The following is a 17268-nucleotide window of genomic DNA, read 5'->3' on the forward strand; positions in this document are numbered from 1 at the left end:
ACTTTCCAACAGCCTGTATCTGGGGCAGAGCTCTATAAAGAGTGCACATGTAATCTCTAAATGCCTGTGTTAACTAGGGTTATGTAAACCCAATGACCTGACAAAAACGGGAAAAATGGAAACTTCCTCTTTTTGCGATGAGTTTGCAGGTTGTGTAGTTTGAACAGTTTGAAACAGGTCAACTCTTTAACATTGTTTTGCTCCAACTAGCATTTCATTCTGTTAACTGTTACTGCTGGGTGGTTGTAGTCCCCCAGAAGTTGTAGTATTTGTTTACTGACACATTCTAATTCATAACTGAACTAAACCTGAAGGCAGGCATTTTATTGAGAGCTGTACAGACTACTAGTACAGGTTTTGCTCCAAATTGTGGCTGTGGTTGTGATGTCACATTGTAATCCAGGGATGCGAACAGTTTATTTTGCCCTGGGCTGTAAAGGGAGGAAAAAGCCTTCTTCTATGTTCATTTGTCGACAGCAAGATTGGTATTGATTGAATCAGGTGTGTGTGTTGTGTCGTTCACCTTTGAAGTGAAGTTAGAGCTCTGTTGGTGACTTACGTTTGTGTGACTCCTCCGTTTTTCTTCTCTTGCCTGGGGCATTGTGTGTACTGGGGAAACTTCAATCTATTGGTGTGTGTGTGTGTGTATGTGAGCACTGCAGCACGCACATGTGCGTGCGTGCGTGCGTGCGTGTGTGCGTGCGTGCGTGCGTGCGCGTGCGCTCTGAGGGGTGCGCCGCAGCTCTCCCAGATGAGCAGTTCAGGATGGATGTGGAGAGGGCCTCCTGCTGGATGGATGTGGAGAGGGCCCCGTGCAGGATGGATGTGGAGAGGGCCCCGTGCTGGATGGATGTGGAGAGGGCCCCGTGCTGGATGGATGTGCAGAGGGCCCCGTGCAACTCTCCCTGCTCTCATTTCCTGTGTGATCATGGCAACAGCAGAGCTAGCAATATCCTCCTGCCTACAATGGCCACAGGCAACACACACGCACACGCACACGCGCACACGCACACACACGCACACACACACACACACACTCCCCACAGTACACCTCCTGCCTTTAAGCAACCTTTTGTTCATTACAAACAACTTGTCCTCTTTTCTGCTTTCTCTTCCTCTTCCTCCCGTCCTCCTTCCCCCTCTCCTCCTCCTGCCTCCCCTGATCTCTCTCTTTTTTGTTCTCTTTCTTTCTTTTTTGGGTCTGCCTTTTGTGTATTACATGCAAGTTGTCCTCATTCAGCTCTCTTTTTGCTCTCTTCCTCGTTCACCCTGTATCTTCCACTTCCCTCCCCTTTTCTTGAGCTTACTATTTTGCATTACATTACACTTGGCTGATGCTTTTATCTAGAGCGGCTTCGTTATTTACAAGGGTATTGGTTACAGTTCCTGGAGCAGCGTGGGGTTAGGTACTTTGCTCAAGTCTGTAGGTGTAGGGAGAGGTAAGGGTGGGATTTGAACCTGCAACCCTCTGATCTTAAAACCACTGCCCCTAACCATTAGGCCATGACTGCCAAAGTACAGGCAGTTAAAATTTGGATTTGCTGTATGGTGGGGCAATGGCCTGGGGTTAGGGGTGAATACTCTTTTTTTTTGACTACTGAAAATTGTTTTTTAAAGGGGGGCAGTATGGTAAGAGGTTATGGTGTCAAGCTTGTAGCCCAAGGGTTGCTGGTTTGAATCCCGACCCTCCAGGTGGGAGAGTGGAGTAATTAATAAGTGCTCTCCCCTCCATGCTATTTGGGCTGCCCCCTTGCATGGGTGAGGCATAAATGCAATGTCGTTGTGTGCAGTGTGCACCTTCTGCTGTGGAGTACTGTTTCTAAATGACGGTGGGAGATTTCCTGGGTTCAATGGGTTCACTGCTGTGCATGTGTCACGATGCAGCATGAGGTTGGCAGGCAAGTCTTGGCCCAATTTAACTCCCCCACTCACCGCCGTTCTCTCCTGTGTTCATGATTTGTTTTGCTGCAGTTGGTGACAAGGTGCCAGCCGACATCCGGATCACCTCCATCAAGTCCACCACGCTGAGAGTGGACCAGTCCATCCTCACAGGTACGGGATAACAGGATTGGCACTTTACTTGTGTGCGCGTATGTGTGCGTGTGTGCGTGTGCGCGTGCACGTGCGTGTGTGTTTGCATGTGCATGTGCGTGCGTGTTTGTGTGTGTGTGTGTGCAGGCCAGGCTGCTAACAAGTTTGACTGGGCCCAGGACAAAATCATCTGAAAGGGCCCCCTTCTCAATACATACAATGTAATAGGGACCAAATTCTGGGTCCCCCTTTCTCCCTGGGCCTGGGACAACTGACCCTTTTGTCCCCCTGCCGCCTTCCCTGTGTGTGTGTGTGTGTGTGTGTGTGTGTGTGTGTGTGTGTGTGTGTGTGTGTGTGTGTGTATATAAAACATTCACTGCTCCATCACATCTACTAGTGACCCATCTGTCATGATGCATCATGTGTTGCTAGGTATATTTACTGTACATTCTCTGTCTCTGTCTCTGTCTCTGTCTCTGTCTCTATCTCTGTCTCTCTCTCTCTCTCTCTCTCTCTCTCTCTCTCTCTCTCTTCTCTCTCTCTTCTCTCTCTCTTCTCTCTCTCTTCTCTCTCTCTTCTCTCTCTTCTCTCTTCTCTCTTTCTCTCTCTTTCTATTTCCCCCTTCTCTTTCTCTTTCTCTTTCTCTTTCTCTTTCTTTTTCTCTTTCTCTTTCTCTTTCTCTTCTCTTTCTCTCTCTCTCTCTCTCTCTCTCTCTCTCTCTCTCTCTCTCTCTCTCTCTCTCTCTCTCCCTCCCTCTCTCTGTCCGTCTCTTCACCAGGGGAGTCCGTATCGGTGATCAAGCATACGGACCCGGTGCCTGACCCCAGAGCCGTCAATCAGGACAAGAAGAACATGCTGTTCTCGGTAAGGGCTTCCTTCCTGTTTGGGGCGGAGAGGGACAGAGAATGCGAGAGAGAGAGAGAGAGAGAGAGAGAGAGAGAGAGAGAGAGAGAGAGAGAGAGAGAGAGAGAGAGAGAGAGAGAGAGAGTTCAAGGTCTTGGTTCAATGCCTCCCTGTGGTCCAATTCCCACACACAGGAGTGGCTGATTTCGATCTAACTCTGTGAAAACCCCAGCGTCATGCTCTTTGACCCCGTGGTGTATTGTAAACTGTACCGAAATCCCAAGGGCCCCACAGTGCAGTTCACAGTCTAGATGCATTTCCTCCACTGAACCAGAATAAGATTATTCGATTAATTTGACTCAAGGCAAAGTCAATGTTTCTTTTTGTTTGTCCTTTTACGTGTATAAATTGTCTCCTCTGGACTGCACAAAATGAATGGTCCATGCAGGTAAATAGGCCATGTCAGACAAATGCATGTACCAGATTTTATTAAATAAAAAGCCTTATTTTTAATCGAGTCTTTAAACCACGGTTTTCCTTCTTCCTAGTTATCTACAAAGCATACTCATGAAACACTGTCAGGATAATTGTGAAGGATGCTCGCCATTTCCCCTTCCTCAGTTACATCTTTCTTCAGAACTGCTGACCATGGTGACATTGTAGAGGACACACACACACACTGTTTTTGGGTGCATTTATTTTTGTGGTGCAGAGTGAGTGTAATTGCTGGGGCACAATGTTCTACAATTTATAGTTCCCCCACCACCACCACCACCACCCTCATCAGGTCCTGGCTCATTTAAGAGGGAGCCACCCCCCCCCCAGGGACAAACCCACTTAATGACATTATGCTCAGCCATTACACCACAGCCAGCAGATACATTTGTCCCGTGTCGTCCCTGGGAACCAGAACTTGCCTAGTGTTCCTTTAAAGAACGTTTTTTCCCAGTTCAGCAGTTTTGTTTTGTGTCTTGTTTGACCTCTCTGTCGGGATGTGTCACTTTGCGTCTGTGTGTGTTTTTGTCTCTGTGTGCATGCGTTTGTACATGTGTGCATGTTGTGTGTCTCGACTTTTTTTGTTTATTTTCTGTGTCTTCTGTTGCTGTAGGGGACCAACATTGCGGCGGGTCGTGCCATTGGCGTGGTGGTGTCCACCGGGGTCGCCACGGAGATCGGTAAGATCCGCAACCAGATGGCCTCCACCGAGCAGGAGAAGACCCCACTGCAGCAGAAGCTGGACGAGTTCGGCCAGCAGCTCTCTAAGGTGAACATACGCACATGCACATGCAAATGTACATTCTCGCCTTGTCTGCTTTTGTGAGTCACTTGGGTTACACAATTTGATCTATAAACACAAGGTCATCACTCTACAAGATCTTCTCTCTCTCTAGCTCTTACTCTTTCTGGCTGTCTGACTCTCTCTCTCTCTCACTCACACTCACACTCACACTCATACATACACACACACACACACACACACTCACTCACACGCGCGCGCGCGCGCACACACACACACACACTAGCACTTACACACACACGCACTTGCTCTCTCTTACTTGTTGATTACCCCGCTAATCCCAACTCTCCCTCTGTTCCCCCAGGTGATTTCGCTGGTGTGCGTGGCCGTGTGGGTCATCAACATCGGCCACTTTGCTGACCCGGTGCACGGCGGCTCCTGGGTGCGCGGCGCCATCTACTACTTCAAGATCGCCGTGGCGCTGGCGGTGGCCGCTATCCCCGAGGGCCTGCCCGCCGTCATCACCACCTGCCTGGCGCTGGGCACTCGCCGCATGGCCAAGAAGAACGCCATCGTGCGCTCGCTGCCCTCCGTGGAGACGCTGGGCTGCACTTCAGTCATCTGCTCCGACAAGACGGGCACCCTGACCACCAATCAGATGTCCGTGTGCAGGGTGAGTGACAGGGGTGGGGTGGGCGGGCCTTCAAAGGTGCAGACACAGCATCCTGACAACCTATCACATATCTGTGGGCAGGGTGAGTGACAGGAGTGGGCAGGGTTTTAAAGCTGCTTGCCAACCAATAAGATCTCTGTCTGCAGGTGGAGTGGCGAGTGGGTGAGAGTTTAAAAACTGCAGTCAGACACTTAAGATGAGTGACATTAAGTGGACTAGTCGGGCGTTTAGAACTGGAGAGTGATCTGTTAAGAGTTAAGAGTTAGGCAGATGTAGTGTATGTGGTGATCTTGGTCATAGCTAAAGTGCCCTTGAGCAGAAACAGCCCACATTGCTCCATAGACTGTACCCTCTACTGCAGTGGTTCTTAACCTATTTTTCTCAACGCACCCCCTTACCTGTGCCCAAGACAAGTAGCGCACCCACAACTCACGCGTCTACACGTGTATACACACAAAAAAAATGATTTTAGTGATTAATTACAACAAAACTTGCTTGAGACAATAATCAATACCTCATGCCTTTACATGGGGACCAAAACATGTTTTAATTTGGTTTTGATTTGGCCTAATTATAATGTTCACTAGCAGAATTTTGGTCACAACCTCAACACAAACAAAATTCTGCGCACCCCCTGAAATCTCTGGCGCACCCCCAGGGGGTGCCCGCACCCCAGGTTAAGAACCACTGCTCTACTGTACATGGCTGTTGATAACCGTCTTCTGCATGTAGTGTAACATTTTAAGAACAGGATGAATGAAACTGAACCCTGGTGCCCTAAAAAGGGCTCTTGCAAGTTATTACAGAGAAACAGAGACCCACTGATGATCTAAAGGTTTTTGTAAACACAGCTGTGATTCTAGGCATGATGTGAGAGTTTTAGGCAGTCGGGTAAGTGTTTGCCTTCATACATAAAGAATGTCTTAGGAAGACTGGAAATCAAAAGGGATCATGGTTAGTTAGCAGACTTCAAAGGCGCACTGTGCTTTCAAACGGTTGAGGTCAGTTAAACACTTACATATGGCTTTTCGGCAAACCTTTTCCACTGTGTCGCCTTTCTCCTGTCTCCTCATCCCCTCTTGTCCCTTCATAACCCCTTTTCCATGTGTCTAAACATGAACATCCTTGGGATAAGTTTTCAGTTAGATCTGGTGACTTTTGGCCGTATTGTACTGTAGCCTACTGTATCTCCAAACCACATCTCTGTAAATTCCCCGGCAGTGAGTGCTGCACACCGTACTGCACTGATATGGTCTTTGGAACAGAGACAGGTGAAGTTGTATGCATGTGCGTCTGCGCCTGCGTGCATGCATGCATGGGCGTATGTGCACGCGTGTGCTTGTTTGTCTCTCAGTGTGTACAGAATTTGTGGGTGCGTCTGTGCGTGTGTGTGTGTGCGTCTGCGCGCGTGCGTGTGTGTGCGCGTCTGCATGTGTCTGCATGTGTCTGCGTGTGTGTGCGCGTGTGTGGTGGGAGCAGGGAAATTGAGGACCACTGAGCAGAATGGAAACTCCCTGTGGGTGCAGCAATGTTTATTGTTGTCACTCGTGCCTTTGGAACAGCCCTGGGGGGTGGAGGAAGGTGGAATATTGGATTCAAGAGATGCTGGTATGCTGACATTTTGTGTTCATCTCATTCTCTAACCTCCCAAACTAGTCTTGCGCTTGTGGCCTCCTGCTTTTCTGATGCCTCCGTGGAGAAAACAATAAAGTTTCCCCATCGACAGCCTAGGCACAACAACTTTTGGGGGACTTGTCCCCATGCAACAATCTGCTTGCAAATGAGAAAATTACCTTTTGAATGGTGCTTTTGTGAGATATTGAATAGAACTTCTATTGTCAATGGCGTCCTTCCTCGCATCTCGAGACCACAAGTGGAGCACGAGGATGGGAGGTTGGATACTGAGATGGACCCCGTGGTGGAAGATTATTTTGCAGGGTGGTTGTGGCTGACTCTTCCCTATTTATGGAGCAACTGGTCTGTGGTTGATTCACCACAAGTTGCATCTCCTTTACATGATCTTGGAAGCTCGAAGTTGGACTTCATAATGATACAAGAGTTATTATGACCAGCATCACAGTTAGGAATGTAGTTATTAAAATGTGCTCTTAATGTTGCACCAAACCTAAGCAATTTATTACATTACCCTAGCCTAACTCTATTCCTAACCCTGAATGTAACCAATCACATAAGAGCTCCCCTCATGAATTTTGAAGGGTGCACCCCAACCACCATACAGAAAAAAATCTTACTGGGGGTTGGTGTTGCTATTTTAAGCTTCCAGCAAGGTACAGGGCTGGAAAGCTGGACCGGCATGACACTGCACAAACACACTGGAAAGGTCTAAGGGGGGGCAATGAGATTGGCAGGCGTGACATTTCATTACCGCTGATGGACTGGAGATCCAGTGATACGCACGCACGCACACACACGCACACACACAGAGAGACAAGCCTAAAGTAAGTTGTGACAGGCGTACTTGCTGAGCCCAGAGAGATATGTTGTCAGTCTTCTCTTCCTCCCTACAGTACTTGAGCACCTTGAGTCTGGTATGTCTGACTGTCTGTATTTCTGTCTTTTCTGTTCCTGAGACAAGACGCTATTTGTGTTGGCACCAGCTCCAAACTTGCAGATTCCATTCCTCTCTCTTTTGGTCTCTGTCTGTCTGTTTGTCTGGCTTGCTAGTTCTCTCTCCGTCTCTCTCCTCTCTCCTCTCCTCTCCTCTCCTCTCCTCTCCTCTCCTCTCTCTCTCTCTCTCTCTCTCTCTCTCTCTCTCTCTCTCTCTCTCTCTCTCTCTCTCTCTCTCTGTGCCTCTCTTATTATGACACAGCACGCATACGGTGCAATATTGACAAATCTGCACGGGGCAATCATCCGAACTTCCGTGTTGTGGTGGCGATAGTCAAACGATGATGGAAAACATTAATTAGTGAAAGCCTAGTGAGGGCCCAGTTGCCCCCTAGATGATACCTCCAGTATGGTGGGAAGAAAGTACAGCATGTGCTCTCGGTTGCACACAGTTGCATGTGTAATTTAAGGCTTTAGGCCTTAGGGACTGACATGCCTTCTCGAACCCTTATCCACCATCTCGGCATTACTCATCCATGCCTTCATCAACCTTGTCCTGATATGAGCATTCACTGTCAATACCAGGAAGCCCTTATGGTCCTCAATCAGCATGTTCCTATGTGTCATCATTAGGATGACAAATTAATCCTCAGACAGATCTACATGTTTTTAAAATGGGGTGGGGTTGGAGAAGTGTGTGCGTGCGTAAATGAATAATAATTTGTCAACATCGAAATTCCCTTCAGTTTCACTTGATGGAATTGTCTGTGTGTCTGTGTGTCTGTGTGTCTGTGTGTCTGTGTGTCTGTGTGTCTGTGTGTCTGTGTGTCTGTGTGTCTGTGTGTCTGTGTGTGTGCCTACGCACTACCAGCACTGTGCTTGTCTTTGACTCCCAGTTCTTCGATCATGTTGGGGCACGACAGCAAGCTGTTTCTGCTGGTGCTTAATCATATTTCACAGATGCTTCTCTCTCAACACACACACACACACACACGCACACGCACACGCACACTCACACTCACACTCACACTCACACTCACACTCACACTCACACTCACACGCACACGCACACGCACACGCACACGCACACGCACACGCACACGCACACGCACACGCACACGCACACGCACACGCACACACACACACACACACACACACACACAAACTAGCTGTGTTTATCTGTCTGCTTTTACAAAAGGGTGACTTGCTTTGAGCTTAGGCCACAGTTATTTGAAATGACTTTGGTCAAAATGTGTGGGTGTGCGTGTGCGCGCACGTTTGCGTGCACAACACTGCATGGTTGAGAGAGATATGTAGTAGCGGAGACCTTGCCGTCTATTTTCTGTCACTCTGTCACTTCCTGTACATTACACACTGTGTTTGTGTGTGTTTCCTGCCAAGAGGGTAGAGGGTATTTTCTCTCACTCTCTTGCTGGATGGTGTTCTGTCTTTTTTTACAGTCTCACACATTTTTGTCCTACGTCTTTTTTTCTTTTTGTCTTTCTCTCTCTATCTCTCGCTCTCTCTCTCGCTCTCCCTCTCGCTCTCGCTGTCTCTCATTCTTGTTCTTACACTCCTTCACCTTTTTACTTGACTTGAATGACATTTCTTTCTTTTGCTCTCACTCTTTCTGACTCTCATGTGTCTTTTCTTTCACTGTTCTGTACTAACGTACTAATGACACCCATGGAAGCCAGGAGTCCTTGGGTCCTGCTGTTTGGTGGCAGGGAGTTCCCTCTCTCCCTTTCTCTACCTCTATGTCTCTCCCTCTCTCTCTCACTCTCTCTGTCTCTCGCCCACTATCTCTCTCTCTCTCTCTCTCTCTCTCTCTCTCTCTCTCTCTCTCTCTCTCTCTCTCTCTCTCTCTCTCTCTCTCTCTCGGGCCTGCTTAATCTCCCTTCTCACTATGGGAACCTTCCGGTAAGAGCGTGGCTTCGGGGTAAATATTTACCCTCCTGTGTCCGCTCCACTCCACTCCACTCCACTCCACTCCACTCCACTCCACTCCCAGCCTCTAGACCACTACACACACACACACACACACACACACACACACACACACACACACACACACACACACACACACACACACACACACACACACACACACACACACACACACACACACACACACACACCTCAGCAACTTCCCCTAGACCCTGTTTGACTCCCACCTCTCACATTGATCCCCTCAGGCGTTCTGTTTGGCATCAGCCTGTTATGTCATGCCATTATTATTACTCCTCTTATTAAGTTTTTAGTTTTTTTGTTTTGCTTTGCTGCCTTTGTTGTTTGTGCTGGTTGGTGCCTGGCATGCCCTTTGAGGGAGAATTGAATGTTCCGGAAATGCATCAGACTGTGACATTGATCTGCCCCACAGGCTTTGCATGACCTGATGTCACCCTCTCTCGGCGGGAGGTGTGTGCATGCGTGCATGTGTGCGTGTGTGCATGAGGAGAGGAGTTGTTTACCTGACACCCTCACTACGGAGGTAGTGGGAACTGCATTTGCGTGTAGCTGTGTGGTTCTCTGTGTGTGTGTGTGTTTTTTGTGCAAGCTTGTGTGGGTGTGTCAGTGTGTGAGTGTGTGTGTGTATGAGTAGGGGTGTGTGTGTGTGCAAAATGAGCTGTTTACCTGAAGTCACCCTCACTAAACGAGAGTAGTGTGAACTGCCTTTGACTGTGGCTGTGTGGTTTGTGGATTTGTGTCTGTGTTTGAGAGCGAGAAAGAGAGACCTGAAGTCACCCTTACTAGTCAGGAGTAATATGAAATGTGTGCGCGCGTGTTGTTTTGTGTGTGAGGTGGAAGCAAGAGGAGTTGTTTGCAGGTTTCCTGTGGGGCTTGTGTGGTGTTGAGAAGCGTTCTCCCAGCTTTTCCATTGCTTTGGTGTTTTTGAGGTGTTGTGTGACGGGTAAAAGAATAGCCTTACCTCTACCCCTGACTCCCTGCCTTCCTGGCTGGCGCGTTGGTGCACACACACACACACACACACACACACACACACACACACACACACACACACACACACACACACACACACACACACACACACACACACACACACACACACATATTCACAGATATGCGCACACACTCACATATACACACACGCACACACACAAACACGCGCACACACAAAGCCGCCACCACCAGCCATCCGCTTGCTGTCGTTCTTTTTTTCCCCGCCGCCAACTATTCTTATCTCTTCCCCTCCCGCTTGGCGGTGCTGGCTGGCATGGTGGGAGTCTCCTGTGAGGAAGACACAGACATGATTTGTCTGGTGCCAACAGGAGGACAGGACAGGAATGGGGAAATGAGGGAGCTGGAGTGCGGGTATGGCAGCATGGCACCTTGGCAGCCTCAGGGAGAGGTGGTGCAGTAGGTGGTGGCTGAAGGGTGGAGAGGAAGAGAGGTGAGGAAGATGGGGACAGCCAGGGAGAACTGTGATGTGTGGCGGTGAGAATTTCGGTTGTAGTCTGGACCTGTGTTTGTGTGATGCACTGTAGTCTCAGTTGTTACTGATGGCTCACGATATGATTATATTCCACCAGTGATGCGCCAAAGCAGCTTTTTGATGCCAATTATAATTTCTCTATTTCACATATGGGTTGATTGAGGATGCAATCTGATCTGATTTTCCCATCCTTTAAACACTCATCCCAGTCGGAAAAGCTCCTCATTGATCCCCCACCCAGAACTACAGAGAAGCTTTGGATGTGGATTCATGCTTATATGTATGTATTTGTGTAGAGTTATGCACTCTACACAGGCCACCAGTCAGTCAGACCAAACCACTAACGACTGTTAGCACCACATGCTAAATGTCCTCCATTGCTTAGTGTTGCTATGGAGACCCCCAGCAACATGGAATCAAACTGGATGTAAGCAGGCCTATTCAGGGCCCTGTGGCCTTAAGGGACCGCTTCGATTCATTTGCGACCCAGTGTTTTTTAAAACTGGCAATTATGAGCCTTGGTAGCGGGGAATGCTTCAACTGCGAGTCTGTGTGCGGGGGAGGGAGGGCATTTAGTGGGCAACTAGACTGGTGGTTAGACCAACAATTAGTCCTGGTAAGGTGTTTTTTTGATCCTTTGGATGGGTTCTGCCATGCAAAGTTGAATTTGTGTTTTTAGATACTGGAAAATCATGTGTGGTGGGACAGATTGTGGATAGAATAGGTGTGGAAAGGTTCCTTGCAAAATCACATTTTTCGGTACCGATTGGTCCTGGTAAGGTGGTATTAGAACTTGGGTAGGTTTCGTGCAGAGCTGTTTTTGTTTTTAGATACTGGAAGGTTCTTTGTGGTAAGGGTGGCCCTGGTAAGATTGTAATGAACCTGGACAAGAGTGAAAAGGTTCCTTGCAAAGCCTCCTTTGTGTTTTTGATACTGGAAAGTCATATGCGGTTGAGCCCATTATTCCTGGTAAGGTGGTATTGGACCTTGAATAGCGTACACCATGCAAAGTCACATTTGTGTTTTTAGGTATGGGAAAGTCCTACGTGGTTGGATGGCAAGAGGGTATCGCACCTGGATAAGGGTTCAGATAGGTTTCCATGCACAGCTGCATTGTCATTTTAGATACTGGAAAATCATGTGAGGTTGACTGGGTATTGTATGTCTTGGTAAGCTGGAATTGGACCTTGGATTCCGGGCAGAGTCACATTTGTGCTTAAAGACACTGGAAAATGATGGTGCGGTTGGACCGATTAGTCCTGGTGAGGTGGTATTGGGCCTGGACAAGAGTGTGGGCAAAAAAAGGTTCTGTGCAAAGCCACATTTTGTGTTCTTAGATACTGGAAAGTGGATGTACCAATTAGTCCCGGTAAGATGGTATTGGACCTTGGATAGGTTCCTGGCAGAGGCACAGGCGCATCTTTAGATACTGGAAAGTTGTGTGTGGTTGGACCGATTAGTTCTAGTTCTGGACCTGGGCAAGAAAGACTTTGAATATAGATTCCACTGTGCAAAGTCATATTTGTGATTTTCAAAATTGGAACGTCTCGTGAGGTTGGTTGGGCCCAGGTAGGGTGGTATTAGACCTTGGATTGGTCGTCTGTGCACAGTCGCAGTTGTGCTCTTGCATAGATACTGGAAAGTTGGAAAGTCATGCATGGCTGGCTTGTAAGGCTGTAACGATATTGCATCGAACCGAGGGATCGCGGTACGCAGACCCACGAACCCCTATCGCGAACCTTCCTCGCAGAATCGCGATGCGCCCTTTTAAAGTTGTTACCCCTCAGTCTAGAAAACAGCAGGATACAGGCAAATGCTTGCATATGCGCTTAATGCTTGTATATGCGCTCAAAGACAATTAGAAATGGGGCGCACATGAGCGAGTAACACTTCCATTCACCCCTCTCTCCTGTAAAATGTTCCGTCCAACCAGCAGCACGTGCATTGGTTGTTACCTGAGCAACCTCCGCGACCGCGAGACAAAAAAACTTGGGCAAACGTCGGAAGGTAAAGCACAGAAATGAACAACAGACCAAGAAGGCTTTATCAAACGTGTGAAGATGTTTTTGATTCATGCATGCGCCGATGTATGTTGAGTGGAGATAGACGTTGAGCGGAGAGAGAGAAAGAATGCGAGAGAGCGAGATGCTCCGCCTGCCCAAATTTGAAAGGGCTTTGAAAGAGTGTCTGAAGTCCGGCGAACGTTGAGGTCGATGTGGATATTAGGTAGCATTATATCCTCCCCACATCGAAAGCCTGCCTAGCGAAAACATGCTCCATTTCAAAATGTCAAATCACAAAACCAAACAAAAGACAACGTGCGTGTTGCATACTGAGAACATAACTGAGGTTCATTTCGAGTTTTGTTTGTATAAGCGCGTGCGCGCTGCTGCACGATCAAAACAGTTACAAAAATATTAAACATCAAAATTAAGTGTTGCATTTCTGTAAGTAACTTAATACAACATGTTTCCTGACGAAATATTACCAGTGTTGTTTTCAGTTAATGTTTGGATATTATTAATTGGATAATGTTTGACAATGTGAGACAGTTGTTATAGGCTACCTATACTGGAACCCTGACCCTTCTCTCTCCATCTCTGCCTCTCACACATGGTCAGCATCTCAGCATGATATGATCTAAGCCTATTTGTAATAAGCCTATTTTTCCTTGGTGAACTAATATCCCTTATTTCTCTGTGTTGTGCTTTGATGTCAACACCTGGGGAACAGGTTGCAGTGGTAGGCCTATATCTGCAACATCATTTAGTAGACCTAAAAAAAAATAATGTAGGCAGGTAAATGCAAAAAGAAAGCATAGGCCTATATATAAATATAGCCCATCATTTATTTTCTTCTTATTTTTTTCCCTTTAAAAAATAATAATATCGTGGGGCATATCGAACCGTGGGTCATATATCGTGATACAAACCGAATCGTGGGTTGGGTGTATCGTTACAGCCTTACTGGCTTGGTACTGCATGTCCTGGTAAGGTGGCATCGGACCTCCAGTCCAGTAGCCTACTATCCAAAGTTCGGCTAGGTTGCATGCAAAGGCACGTTTGTGTTTTTGTAGATACTGGAAAGTCATGTGTGAAGACTTAAGGCCTCTGTCACGCTCACCAGTAATCGCACGGACTTCTCTCTTGATTGAACACGTGCAGTCTTTTTCCTTCCCCTTCCACTTTTTATTTATTTAATGTTTTCCATTTTGTGCTTGTGGAACTATTTTGCCTATTCCATCAAGCGAAACTGAAGGGATGTTTCAGAGTACATGCATAATTATTCACTTTCACACACACACACACACACACACACACACACACACACACACACACACACACACACACACACACACACACACACACACACACACACACACACACACACACACACACACACACACACAGCCTGTCTAATGTGTGTGTGTTGTGATGAGCTGGGCATATGCCTGGATTTCTTTCCCGAGAGTGTGTTTGTATAAACAGCCATGTCTCAGAATGCACATCAGGAGAAGGAGAGAACTTTCTAGTCAACAGCCGTTTCATGACATCTACAGTCAGCCATTTTATTCCCCTTTGAGATGCCCATTAAGGCAGTATGAGAGAGATTTAGTGTGTGTGCTCGTGCGCGTGCACATAGGTTTGTGTGATTAAGTGTGTGCTCGTGTGTGTTCTCGTGTGTGTGCTCATGTGTGTGTGTGTGCGCTCGTGTGTGTGTTTACCAGTCAACACTTAAATTTACCCGTCATTGGCAGGTGGACGGGTGCTTATTTCCATCCCTGGTGTGCGCGCTCGTGTGTATGTGTGTGTGTGTGTTCGTGTGTGCTCGTGTATGTGTGTGCGCGTGCCCGCACGCTTGTGTGTGTGTGTGTGTGTGTGTGTGTGTGTGTGTGTGTGTGTGCTCGTGTGTGTGTGCGCGCTCTGATGTGTGTGTGTGTGTGTGCTTGCTCGTGTGTGTGTGTGCTTGCTCGTGTGTGTGTGTGTGTGTGTGTGTGTGTGTGTGTGTGTGTGTGTGCTCGTGTGTGTGTGCTCGTGTGTGTGTGCTCGTGTGTGTGTGCTCGAGTGTGTGTGCTCGTGTGTGTGTGCTCGCTCTAGTGTGTGTGTGTGTGTGTGTGTGCTTGCTCGTGTGTGTGTGCTTGCTCGTGTGTGTGTGTGCTTGCTCGTGTGTGTGTGTGTGTGTGTGCTTGCTCGTGTGTGTGTGTGTACGTGTGTGTGTACGTGTGTGTGCGTGTGTGTGCGTGTGTGTGTGTGTGTGTGTGTGTGTGTGTGTGTGTGTGTGTGTGTGTGTGTGTGTGTGTGTGTGTGTGTGTGTGTGTGTGTGTGTGTGTGTGTGTGTGCGCATGCGTGCAAGGCTGTGCGTGGCTCACTCAGCCCCTGTGCACATTAGTGTCCATTAAACCCTCCTCTTCAGGCATAAGTTAAGCAGGCGTTTTTGCAGGCACATGTAAATGACACTTATGCTGCTATGTCGAGTCAAGACATGAATACTGATGTGCTTCATCTCTTTCTTGCTCACCTGTCTTCCTCTCTCTCTCCCCCTCTCTCTTTCTCCCAATGTTCACTCTTTCTCTATCACCTGCTCTTTCTTCCTCTTTCTCTCTCTCTCTCTCTCTCTCTCTCTCTTTCTCTGTCTCTCTCTCTCTCTCTCTCTCTCTCTCTCTCTCTCTCTCTCTCTCTCTCTCTCTCTCTCTCTCTCTCTCTCTCTCTCTCACCTGCTCTGTCTCTCTCGCTCTTTCGCTCTCTTTCTCTGTCTCTCGCTCTCTCTCTCTGTCTATTCATACATATTTCTTTCTATCCCTCTACCTTTCTCTTACTTTCCCTCCTCCATCTGCCCCATCAGTCATTTCACACACACCTCTTCCCTTCATCCCCCTTTCCTCATCTTCATTTTTTCCACGCAGCTTCAGTTGCTTTTTGTGTTTGTTTCCTTTTCCCCTCACCAACTGCAGTGCTGAAAGTAGCCGTGAAATTAGCTCACTACTCGTACGCCCCTTTGACCTTCTGATCAGCGTCATTTGATGGACCACCTGCATGGCTCTCTTCTTGGGGAAGAAGTGGGCGTATAATGATCAAGCTTAGTTGGACCAAAATGTTCTTTTATTCTCTTTCTCTCTCTCTCTCTCTCGCACGCGCACACAGGCGCACACAGGCGCACACAGGCGCACACACACACAGACACACACACACACACACACACACACACACACACACACACACACACACACACACAGACACACACACACACACACACACACACACACACACACACACACACACACACACACACACACACACACACACACACACACACCACACAAAGAGTATTTGGACATAAAAGATGTTATAGTTGCACAAAAAAAATACGTATGCATCTTCCTTTTGTTTTGTGTTTTTTACATTTTTTTTGCAAAAGCAATGCGTGCGTGCGCCAGTGCGTGCGCCAGTGCGTGCGCCAGTGCGTGCGCCAGTGCGTGCGCCAGTGCGTGTGCAAGCGCCAGCGACGGTTCTGTCTCATTGCCCCACCCTCTGTTCCTTGGTAATAAATTGTGAATGTTCTGCTAGCGTAACGACCAGGGGACTCCGCGCCAGCCCAAGGCTGGATCCGCACTCTGCTGTCATTGGGCAAAAAGCTGCCAAGGTCACTGCAGCAGAGGTGTGTGTGTGTGTGTGTGCGTGCGTGTGTGAGAGAGAGGGGTTGTACGTGCGTGTGTGTGGGGTTGCCGTGTGTGTGTTTGTGTATGTGTGTGTGTGTGCGTGTGCGTGCGTGTGTGCATGTGCGAGTGCGTGCGTGTGGCAGCAGTGAGTCAGGCGCTAGAGACTGGAAGAGCTCTGGCCAGGTCAGTGAACAGAGAGACTGTAGATCACCCCACTGTGTACACACACACACACACACACACACACACACACACACACACACACACACACACACACACACACACACACACACACACACACACACACACACACACACTGGAAAATGCCCCGGTGACATCATATGTCCATTGATTGGAGGAGCTAGGCAGGGAAACCCCTGCTTCTAGTGAGGTGGAGCCAAACAGTTGTGAGTTTTTCCCTCCCTCCCCTCGCTCTCTCTCTTTCATTTCCTTTTTTCTTTCCCATGTTATTAATGGCCCGTAGAGACCTCAATCTCTGTTTTTCTCTTTCCTCCATTTGCCTCTCTCCCCCTTTCTTTCTCTCTCTCCCCCTCTTTTTTCGGTTCTGAACTGTAAGCATGGAAAGACGAGCAGTCATGTAGGCTCCCTGCCATGTCATGTCCAAATGTTTGGTTATATCAGTGTATAGAAGTGTGTTTAGTGCTCAACATAACAGTGTCTCCAATGTAATCATTTTGTGTCCTCCTACCCCCCACCCCACCTCTCTCTCTCTCTCTCTCTCTCTCTCTCTCTCTCTCTCTCTCTCTCTCTCTCTCTCTCTCTCTCTCTCTCTCTCTCTCTCTCTC

General features: G+C 48.0%; 1 protein-coding gene across 2 annotated transcripts in view; it reads left to right on the top strand.

Annotated features, from left to right (window-relative positions):
• Positions 1–17268, top strand: part of atp2a3 (ATPase sarcoplasmic/endoplasmic reticulum Ca2+ transporting 3) — an 83867-nt gene that overhangs the window by 41723 nt on the left and 24876 nt on the right. For both annotated transcript variants that reach the window (XM_063203533.1, XM_063203534.1), the window contains exons 6-9: positions 1972–2052; positions 2810–2895; positions 3983–4138; positions 4476–4784. In XM_063203533.1, the coding sequence (XP_063059603.1) occupies positions 1972–2052; positions 2810–2895; positions 3983–4138; positions 4476–4784 (632 nt within the window). The remainder of the gene's footprint in view (positions 1–1971; positions 2053–2809; positions 2896–3982; positions 4139–4475; positions 4785–17268) is intronic.

This window comes from Engraulis encrasicolus, chromosome 7 (assembly GCF_034702125.1).
Source record: "Engraulis encrasicolus isolate BLACKSEA-1 chromosome 7, IST_EnEncr_1.0, whole genome shotgun sequence".
NCBI classification, from domain to species: Eukaryota; Metazoa; Chordata; class Actinopteri; order Clupeiformes; family Engraulidae; genus Engraulis; species Engraulis encrasicolus.